This window comes from Merops nubicus, unplaced genomic scaffold (assembly GCF_000691845.1).
Source record: "Merops nubicus isolate BGI_N331 unplaced genomic scaffold, ASM69184v1 scaffold10626, whole genome shotgun sequence".
Lineage (NCBI taxonomy): Eukaryota > Metazoa > Chordata > Aves > Coraciiformes > Meropidae > Merops > Merops nubicus.
Genome location: NW_008615760.1, coordinates 12719 through 23918, shown reverse-complemented (window position 1 = coordinate 23918; position 11200 = coordinate 12719). Strand labels below are relative to the sequence as shown.

Below are 11200 nucleotides of genomic sequence, written 5' to 3'. Positions count from 1 at the left end.
GTAGGGAAAAAAATGTTGTCTTGTAATGCCTGTCAGCCTTATTTTTCCTTTTTTTATTTCATTTTTAACCTCTTGTCAACATGGTGTCCGTGGGGCATCTGTTTGGGTTTTTAGACCTGTTTGTTGTGTGGTCCTTTCAGTGGTTGCCCCTCAGCTCCTCAATCACAGGAGTGTGCTGTCTTTAATATTTCCCTTCTCCATGCTGCTTCTGCTCTTCCTCTGTTCTGTCACCCCCTCTAGACCAGATCCATGACATAGAATCCATTTCTTCTCAGGAAACACCTTCCATGTGAGAAATTTCTACCTCTTTGACAAGCCTTGTTACTTTTTTAACCTTTCCTAATTTTTGCAACGTCCTGAAGCAATGCAAGAAATCACAATTTGGAGTTTTGTTTTTTTTTTGGAGAGTTGCTGCCCCTTGGAGCTTTGTGAATTGGAATGGACTATTTGAAGTTGAGAGGCTCTGCCTAAAAAAAAGTGTTGTAAATGCAATCCCACTTTCCTAGGTGACACAAACTGAGGGATAACACCCATTACAGAGTTCACACACAGCTATGAATGGCAGGAAAAGTTCTTTTCAATTCTCAATCTCCACCTATGGGGCAGTGGTGAGGAGTGCTTGATAAAAGGATATTCTTCTCCAAAAGCTACTGGAGAACCTTTGTTTGGCCAGTTATGAATAGGACTTTTCTGATAGCTGTCAGGTTTTAATTAAGATCACAGTCCTGTGGTGCTGGTTGTGTCAATAAAACATTAATTTCCCCACTTCTAGGAGTTATTGACATAAAAAGATATATTAAGGACCAAGAAGCCAAGAGGGAAGTTGAGAACATTTAGGTGTGTATGGTCTGCATCTACTGTGTATATAACTTGACCAAAGAGCAAAACAAAAGGTAGAATAGCTTAGGGAATGCACTGGAGGTCAGCTGATAGCTCAAAAAACCCTGATTATCAACAGAGAGTACATTCTAGACTAAAAAGCAATATTTAGAGCAAACAGACACCTCCAAATAATAACCAGAGGATTTGATCTGGTGAGAGAGATCGTTTTAAAATGCTCTCTGAAAGCTTCTGCTCTGAAAAATCTCCTTTGGGATGCCATGTACTGCCCCTGAAGGCTGATACTGAGGTATTAAAAGTAATAAAGTGATTCTTTCAGACCCAGCAATTAATAATTTTTATTAACAAAGTGGATGAAATTGCTAACAGTTTGGGAGCCACTACATTTGAGAACTGACTCTCTCATTGGAACCATCTTTACAGAGTGGGCCAGCATTCTAAATACAACTTTCTTTTAAAGTGCACATATTTTAGCAGGTTTCCTTCCAACTGTGGCTGGTTTTGTAGACAACTAGCTTAAAATATGTATAAATCTAGAAGTCTTCCTATTGTCTTTACCTGGATATCAGGTGATCCTGAATATCAGGTGATCCTTCACCCCATCCCACCCCTCATTTTCTGTTTGGCCCAGGAAGGGGGGGAGAGCTACAGAGACTGAGAGGTGCATTTTTAGTGTCCTTTGTTCTTCAAAACCAAGATTTCATTCCATGTTCAAGCCAGGTGCTGCAACTTCTGGTCCTCACTCTGCTGAATCCTTGGGGGATGCTGTAGAAATCACTGCCTTGCTCTGGGACAGATGCCTGCCTGCAAAAACTGTCCCTGTCTCAGCTGTTGGTGTGGAGCAGTTGCTCCACACACACATTTATCTGCTTTTTTTTTCCCACAAATGTGTACAAAATAATGCTGTTTTTTCAGCTAGTTTTTGGGCAGTGAAGGGAATGGCCACGTAGATTCCACCCAGGAGTGTGTTTGCTCTGGGTATTGAAGAGTTGTGATGTAACCAGGTGTAACCTGGGTTTGGGTGTGGTAGAACAACATTGGAGAAGGTGCCAAGGGAGGGATGGGACATGCTGCCCTTTGAAGGAGCTTTATGGCCCCTTGGAGAGACGGCTGGTACCTGAGATCTCCTGGAAATCCATAAGGGATTGGGAAGTGTCCTGGAGCTTCCAGTCCCTGAGAGGGGCTACAGGAAAGCAGGGGAGGAACTATTCACAAGGGTTTGGAGGGACAGGATGAGGGGTGATGGCTTTGAGCTAGAAAAGGGCAGATTCAGGTTAGATGTTAGGAAAAGGTTCTTCAGTCTGAGGGTGCCACATCCCTGGAATAGGTTTGGAGTGGCCATTGTCTGTCTGCTTTCCCTGAGTGGTGTTGGAAGGTGTGGAGCAGGGGTGGGATGTGGAATGCCCGGGCTGAAATGTGCCCCTCTGGGTGATTGATTGGCAGGAGAGTGACATGCCCATCCAGGAGCTGCTGAGCCGCTACGGCTACGACGGGACCGTCCCTCTGCAGGAGGATGAGGAGGATGAAGAGGACGAGGAGGAAGAGGAGGATGGAGAAGATGATGATGACGTGGATAACGACGACAACAGCGGCTGTAGCGGGGAAAACAAAGTGAGTGTTTGCAGCCATCTGAGCTGATTTTCACACAATCATCAGGTGTTGGGCAACACTCAGGATGATCATGGCTGATTTCAGAGGCTTCATGTACTGAACCCTAATATTGATCCTTAATTACCCACCTGCATCTCTCATGTCTCTCTTCATTTCCTCCTGTATCATCCCAAACTGTTGCTGAGGCGAATCAGAGGCCCTGCCTATAGCATCACATAGGAAAGGATTGTAATTGTCCTTCAGAGATAGTCTGACTTCAGAAGTGAAGGTTTAAATGCCTGAAGACACCTTTATCCACATGGCTGAATATTTGTTTGGAGCTGAAGAGCCAAGTGTGAGATTGCTGCAAGTTTTCTCCCTTTAGCATTTTAAATTGTGGGGGTTTTTTTTCAGCCTGGCAGCCCTCCTCATGCTGAGCTTATGAACTGAGTCTGAGGCTTTGAGTGTCTTTGCAAAATGAAAATCTTGACAATCCTGCTCTCTGTGCTCTTAAAAGAATTTTGAGGATTTTACAAGGGTCTTTTCTACTTGTGTATGTCATACATATTTGTGTGAGTCCTGTGTTGTCATGGGCATGGCTGTAACTTCTCCTTTACTGGTGGCAGCCTGAATGTCATTAAAATATGAAGCCCTTGGTATTGTCAGTCACAAAAAAGCTTAGGCATTACCTAAGCTGCATTGCCTCATCTGGCTTTAAAAAGGGTGCATTTGAGTTTGGTTTTTTTTAATATCTTACCCATTTTAGAATCTCTGGAATGTGACACAGGGATGAGGAACAGTATTTCTGATTCAGAAAATGAATTTCTTGGGGTTTACCAACTCCTTTGACAGGTGCTGTAAAAAATGGCTCTTTGGATGGGCTGAACAATTCTGAAAGGAGGGAGAGATGTAGTTAGGTTACCTCAGAGATGGTTCCAGAAGCTGGAGAGGGGGAGAAACTTGCATAACATGCAGTACCCAAAATTCAGAGGAGGCACACAAGTGTTTTATTTTGTTGTGCAGGGTGGTGTTCCTCAAGTCTCACTTTCTTCTTGTCTCCTTCTTCATGACTCCCTGACACAACTTCCATCTGGTGTGTTCTCCTGAGCTCCTCTGAAGCTCCCTGGTTGTGTGTTTGCAGCTGATTTAAGCTGCTGCTTAAATAAAGAGAGAAAATCTCAGTGCCTGCCACTGCTCTTAGCAGCAGGATGAGTCCTCTTGGTGCCTCTGCAGGACACTGACCCTTTGGAGCGTGCTGCAGCAGCCAGTGTGGTTGGATCACCACCACAGAGGAAGTAAACAGAGCCAGTGCTTCACTTAGAAGTACTCATTCACCTATTTTAGCCCAATTTGGGTAGAGTAGAGGCATTTCTCTGGGCACAAAGCAATCTCTAACCTCTTTAGGAGGCTTTGCCTCAGGGTAGAGGGATGAGAGCTCTGAAACACTCTCGTGCTCTTAGCAGAGAGGCAGCAAAACACATCTGTGGGGGTGGAATCGTTGTATAAATCATTCAGGCTTTCTCTGCAAGTGCTCATCTTTCTACAGCTTATTTAGCTCTGCTGCACTTAGCTGTTTTCTATTTTTAATCTGCTTTAAGCTGCACATGTGATAACACTCTGGTTGCTGGTAAAGGTGCACGTAAACATGTGCTGTGCCTCATGCTTCTCTCTCAGAACTAGCAAGTAGGAGTGCTTGCCCTAAAACACACAAAATATATTGACAATGTGCATTGAGATAGAAAACACCCTTTTTTTTTTTAACCTTTCTCATTTTAATTTTAATTCATCATAATGATTCCCATAATTAGTGTGATTTATCTCCTAATAAAGACAGTTGTTCTAATTTTCACTCTTTTAATGACTCAGTGGGCATGCTGGAGTCTGCTGCTCCTGTGGGGTTGAACCACACTCTTGACATCCATTTTTCTGGGAGGTGCCATTTCCATTTGATTGAGAAGCATAGCCAATAAATAATTTCTTCCCTTTTCCTGAGGATTCCTTGGGAAGAGATTTAAAGACCAAAGTAAAATTTAAACGAAATGCTGTGAAAACCACAAGGATTTTAGACTGTTAAATTGATCTGCTTAAAATCCTGGTGGATAAATCATATGCTGGGCTTAACACATTTCTTGTGGCTCCATCTAGAGAGGCCACAACCTACACAGTCACTTTTTTTTGACTGTCCTGACAATTTTGGGCAAAATACTGCCAAAAAGAGAGTGTTAATCCCATACGAGGGGTAACTGATCCTCCTGTTTGCTTTCTTATCTTTAAGGAGGAGACCATAAAAGATTCATCAGGTCAAGAGGATGAGACACAGTCCTCCAATGATGACCCAGCCCCATCTGTTGCTTCTCAAGACCCCCAGGAGATGATTCGCCCTCGTCGATGTAAATATTTTGACACAAGTATGTGCAGTTTGGTGCTGAGCACAGTGATCTCCATGGGCTGGACCTTTGGACTAGTTAATTTGGTGGTTTCTTTCTGAAATGTGTGTGGTGATACCTAGAAAGGTTTGTTCTCTTTCATAACACTGCTCTTGGTTATCAGAATGCTCAGAATAGGCCAAAAAAAAAGGCCTGTTTGTAGCCAAATGCCACATCTGAGGCTGGGTAATGACAGTAGCTATTTCCTCTTTTAAGAGAAACTATCAAATTTGTGGGAAAACAATGAAATTAGTAGAACTTTGAAAAATCAGGCTCTCACACAGTGTAAATCCATCCCTGACCCCTCCTCTGAGCACAGCAGCAAACCAGTTTATCCTCCTGCAAACTGGTTTCAGGAAGATTTTCTTCCACATGAAGTCTGGGTGCAGTAGAAGCCTGTTAGAATCTGGTGTTCCTTCACCATTGTAGCTTCAGCAGCCAGTTCACACAAGGACAGAGGTTAAAATCTTTTTCAAGTGGGAAATGTGCTGTTCCAAGTAGATAATGGCTGCACAGCACAATAATGAAGGGGGAGAGAATGATGAAGAAAGTTTGCTTCAAGAATTCCACTCTTGATACCATTGCCAGTGTTGTAGATGGAGCATTTTCCTTCTTTTTTTCTTTAAATTTGGGGTTGCACCCAGTTGAGACTGTTGAGCTGGTGTTCTGTGGCTGTCCCTTTAGACAGCTCTGATTTCTGTGGCAGTCTTAATCCAAATTTAGTGCAAACAGCTATTTTTGAAGATACTTTTAGGTGGGAGTTCAAGCCTCTCAGGGTTCAGCTCTCAGCAGGGCCATTTGGACAACAAATTTCCCCTTTCCTTGATGAAAGTGAACATCACTGATGTTTTAATTCCTACTCTTCCAACAAAAATAAAGCAAGATTCCTTATGACACCTTATACTTGATACTTATGAGCTGTGATGTTGCAGAAGTGCAATTTTCTTACCCACAGTTTAATCCAAAAATGCCAAGAAACCTCAGCAGGCAGCTGTGCAGAGGAATGCAAATATCTGCTGCTTTTTAAACACAGTATTATTGTAATACAGGTGGGATTGCATTAGTTTTGGGGGCTTTTTACAATATTCAGCTGTGTATAGAGTGTGATTTAATGGACAGATAATTTTAGTGCTGCTATCCCCACGTGCTCTACATAAACCAAACTCTGCAGCTGCTTTCAGTGCAAGGCAATGAACCTGTGTCCTAAAGAGCTTAAAATGTTGTTGGTCCTGATCTGAAAGAATCTATTTATTTGAAATGCTGCTGTGCCTCTCTGAGGGGTCCATCCAAGACTGCAAAATCCCAGGAAGGCTGAGGAAAGCCCACTTGGAGATTGGTCACCTCTCGTGCAGTCATCCACCTTAAATTCAGTGACAGCTGCTGGAAGGGAAAAAGAACAGCAGTAAGTGAACCAGGAGCTTCTTGGTGTTAAAATCCACACGTGGAGGCTTGAAAATCCACCTAAAAATACCTGCAGAAAGGAGCTGTTTGTACTAAATTTGGAATGAGGATCATCTCAACTGCTTCCAAGCTGGGCGAGGGAAAGGAGGTTTTAATGAGTGAGCAGTGAAATTGCTGCCTGGGTTCATTCATTTCTGTCCCCCATCTCTGGGGTGCTCCCAGGAGCTGGCCCCCTTCTGCCACAGCTCATTTTTGTATCAATGTTTGAACTGTTCTTTGTAGACAGTGAAATAGAAGAGGAGTCTGAAGAAGATGAAGATTACATCCCCTCAGAAGACTGGAAAAAGGTAAATACTGTTCAAAAAGCCTGTGTGAAAGGAATGATGAGTTGATCTGCTACTCTGAGCTCTGTAAATCACCCAAATCCTCCCCATAAATGAGAGAGTTTTGATACTACAAAGAGTTCAAGACCTCCCCAAACAGTCAAAAATCCATTCCCATATAGTGCCTATTAGCTGGGATTTTTTTTTTTTCTGGTTTTTGAACAATGAAAGTTTTAAGGGGTAAAAACAACATATGGTCCTTCTCTTGTTTGCTGACAAAACCAAAACCCTCATGGCTGTGGTTGCTCAACTTCTTGTTTCCTTTCTTACAAAACAGGAAATCATGGTGGGCTCTATGTTTCAAGCTGAAATTCCAGCTGGCACGTGCAAATACAAAGAGAATGAAAAAGGTGAGACAGCACAATTACCATTGTCATGATGTTTAAGATCCTTTTCCAACAGGGAGAGAGAAAAGATTTGATTGATGTCAAGGTGTCCTGCAAAATAAAGATAGTTTAAACAGAGCCACCAGTCAAAAGAAGTAAATTTTTGTGCTCCATCAGCCCAGTGCTAAGAATTTTTTTAGACTACAGGTCACTTTGAGGCTGCCTTTTTTTGTAGTTTTATATGTTAGTTTTTAAACCAACCAGCAGAAAACTCAGTGCCTTCCTAAAAATCTAAGTCTAGACTCAAGTGGCAGCCTGATCTAACTAGAAACTGTTCAAAAAGAGCTAGAAACTGTTCAAAAAGAGCTAGAAGCTGTTCAAAAAGAGCTAGAAACTGCCTAAAAAGAGCATCAGTCCTGCTGTGACTTAGAGCAAGCTCACCCTGGAGCTGGCACGTGCTGTCAGCTCTGGATTCTGTGGCCAGAGGGGTTGAAGAGAGTGTAATCTAAAAGGATGGGAGAAGTCAGGAGCTTCCATTAGAACCAGAAAGTGGCAAATTAGCCAACATCTGCTTTTTAGCTGTGAAGAAATGGCACACTTGCCTGCTTCTGGCTGAAAATAGAGCTTGAACTCTGTATTTGCCCAAGATGCAGTAAATTTTGCTTTCCTGATCACCTGCTTTTTTTTTTCTCCTGTTTACTCAGCTCCAGACAGCTTCTGGCCTCCAGTAATAAAAAAGATTGAGCTGCTTTATGCATGGCATTAACCTATAGAAACCAGTGAGGGGAGAAGTTAAACTTTCACTCATCCTGCTGGAGCTCTTCTGTGTTTATAGACCAGTGGGGGTTTAGATCTTCTGTCAGTTCTTACCTTTCTGCTGTGTTCTGGGTGTAATCTTGGATAGGGCTCCAAGTGGAATATTAATGGGGGGAAAAAAAAGCTGAAAAATCAATGTGTGTTTAGTACCTATCCCAGCATCTTAGTTGTTCTCTCCTGAAGGGGAAATTCTGATTGTAAAGCTCCCAGACAGAAAGGTTTCAGTCCTTTCAGATCCAGGCCTGTAAGCAAGAGCACAGAAATGCTGGAACCCTGCAGAGGAGTCACCCAGCTCCTCAGAACGTGCTCTGACCTGCTGCTGTGGGGAAAGAGCCACCCTCTGATCTCCACTGAGCTAATTACAGTGGACCAGCTTGTGGAGGAGAATGCCTAGAGATTAAATTAGCTGCTGCTAAAGCATTTCAGGTGATAAAAATTTTAAAATTTTAAAAAAAATGTTTTCAGATACTCAGGATCTTTTTCTTAAATGAGCAGCCAAACATCTGATTAGAATCTTAGAACCATTCTGGTTGGAAGAGACCTTCAAGATGGAGTCCAACCATCCCCCAGGTCCCCACTGCCCCGTGTCCCTCACCCCACATCTCCACAGCTTGGAAACCCCTCCAGGGGTGGGGACTCCACCACTGCCCTGGGCAGCCTGGCACAGCCCTGGGCAACCCTTGCAGGGAAGCATGAACCCTTAACCTTTGAAACACAAAGAAGCTGTTTCCAAAGAGTGTGTTTTTTGTGAAATGAAGCTCTCATTCTTCACAAGACTCCTAATTTTCATTTTCTTATTTGGAATCCACTATTTCATATTAAAAATAATTTTTTTCCCAAGTGTTTCCCCCTCTCTCTAGTCAGAGGGGCTCACCAAGCTGGTGGAACCAATGTTCAAGTTACTTTCTTGCTGGATTTTTTTGAAGTTTATCTTTCCCTGAAGACTGAGCCACAAGCAAAGTCTGGATACATTCCTGATTCTAGGGTTTTTTTAAATAACCTGAATTATGCTTTAGTTTGCTGTCCTAGTATGTTAATCCTGTGGTGAGGCTTCTAGACACCTCCAAAAACACAAAACTGAGATAATTCAGAGGATATATCATTTGGCCACGTTTCTATCATTAATTTCAGCTCAGTCTGGCTGCTCATGTAAAAGCTCTGAAAAAAACCAGGAGAGATTTGGTAGTATTGAAATCAGCAATCTGGCCCAGGGAAGCTGTGGATGCTCCATCCCTGGAGGTGTTCAAGGCCAGGCTGGATGGGGCTTGGAGCAACCTGATCTAGTGGGAGGTGTCCCTGCCCATGGCAGGGGGGTGGAACTGGATGATCTTGAAGGTCCCTTCCACCCAAACCCTTCCATGATTCATGAGACCATCTCTGAGCTGTTCTTTGTGCGTTGTGAATTCCTGTGGATGTTCTCATGATCTTCCAAGGGCTAAACTTCTGTGTTTTTACTTCATCTTGCTTGTCCTTTTCCCTGTTTTTAATCCAGTGTATGAAAATGATGACCAGCTGCTGTGGAACCCTGACTTCTTACCAGAAGATAAAGTGGTCGAGTTCCTAAACGAGGCATCGAGGCGCACGGGGGATGAGAAAGGCCTGGATGCAATTCCTGAAGGGTCACACATCAAAGACAATGAGCAGGTAGGTCAGAATAATTAGCATTTGTAGCTTAATTAGAGAATCCCAGAATGGGTTGGAAGGCACCTTCAAGATCATCTAGATCCAACCCTTCCATAGACAGGGAGATCTCTTCCTAGAGCAGGCTGCTCAAGGTTACAGAATGAATTATCCTTTATTTATTTGATTTTACTCCCAAGAGTTAAAATTGTGTTTCAAACAGCTTTATTACTCCTTGTGGAAATAGAAATGTGATGGATTTTTTTACCTCTCAACAAACAGGAGACTTTAAAAGCTTGCTTTATGCACCCCTGCATTATTTTCTGTACAAACAATTGTGCAGGAATCAGTTCTGCTCTTTCAGTTACAGATTTTTCTATATTTTACATATAAATAATTATCTATTAACGAGTTGTTTCAGTTACAGATTTTTCTAAAGCTATAGGGATGCATATTTTTTTCTTCATCCCAAAAAACCCATCAATTTTACAGGCTTATGCAGGGAATGAAAGTGTTTAAACACCTTGCCTTGGTTCTATAATGAGAGATTTGGAAATGTGAACAGAGGAAATACCTCTTGCTGTTGCCTTAAATGATACTACAGCCATTCAGAGAGCTTCTTTTGAATATTTTCTTCTTAGGTATCAGTGATTTCCTAACTATGCTGCTGTGGCACAAAATGGGGAATGTTAAATGTGGCTCTTCTCACCTCTGCAGGCATTGTATGAACTGGTGAAGTGCAATTTTGATACTGAAGAATCGTTACGGAGGCTGAGGTTTAATGTCAAAGCAGCCAGAGGTGAGTTAATTTAACCACAAAATCAAAGTCATTCACAATGCCAGATAAAGGGGAATGAGCACCTAAACCTTGTCTTTAACCAAGCATAACACTAAAAAGACCTTAGTCTTAAAAGATCCTTTTGGAGCCTTAAGCATTTCCTGGTTTGAGATTGATCTTTATGCTCAAAGGAACAAGAAACAAACAAAAAAAGAGAAGGCAGAAGTGATTTTCCTTCCACATTGATCTCTTGGTTTTCCTTTCATACCTGTGGCTTCTCCAGAGTTTACTGGGCAAATCATGAGATCAGAATGATCAAATAGAGAAGATCAGTTTGCTCTCCAACTGTTTAAAACCTCATAAATTTGTCACCTCAAGAATCAATAAGAGGAAACTACATTAAGTTCTTAGAAGTGTGGCTGAGAGTTACTGCAGGTTTATCCTGGCTCTGGTGGGGCCAAAATTCCCCATCCAACAGTGTGAGCAGCACAGTTTCTTATTCTCCCTGACTGGAATTAACAGCCTGTCATTGCTGGCTCTTGGCAGCAGTAAAGAGGATCTCATTCCTCAGTCCTTCTCCCCTGATTATCCCAGACACCATAGCATGAACTCCCTCCTGTGTGTCCTGCCTTGGAGGGTACCTGCCTCCTGTGGTTCTAGGGGCACAATGGTGACATTGGGTATCTGACCCTTCTTCCTCTTCCTGCTGCCTCATCATTCCCCCACGTGGCAGGGCTGTAGTCATGGGCTGGATCTAACAGGCACAGAACCCCAGCAGGGTGGGGTTGGGAGGGACCTCTGGAGATCATCTCATCCCACCCCCTGCTCCAGCAGCTCACCCACAGCAGGGTGCCCAGGATGGTGCCCAGGGGGGTTTGGGATCTCTCCAGAGCAGGAGACTCCACAGCCTCTCTGGGCAGCTGCTCCAGGCTCGGCCACCCTCACCCCAAAGAAGTTTCTCCTCCTGCTCAGGTGGCACCTCCTGGGTTCCAGTTGGTGCCCGTTGCCCCTTGTCCTGTC

General features: G+C 43.2%; 1 protein-coding gene across 1 annotated transcript in view; it reads left to right on the top strand.

The window, feature by feature from the left end:
- Positions 1–11200, top strand: part of MIER1 (mesoderm induction early response 1, transcriptional regulator) — a 19130-nt gene that overhangs the window by 3780 nt on the left and 4150 nt on the right. The window contains exons 3-8 of the mRNA XM_008942637.1: positions 2284–2451; positions 4706–4838; positions 6540–6604; positions 6918–6990; positions 9275–9426; positions 10120–10201. Of these exons, the coding sequence (XP_008940885.1) occupies positions 2284–2451; positions 4706–4838; positions 6540–6604; positions 6918–6990; positions 9275–9426; positions 10120–10201 (673 nt within the window). The remainder of the gene's footprint in view (positions 1–2283; positions 2452–4705; positions 4839–6539; positions 6605–6917; positions 6991–9274; positions 9427–10119; positions 10202–11200) is intronic.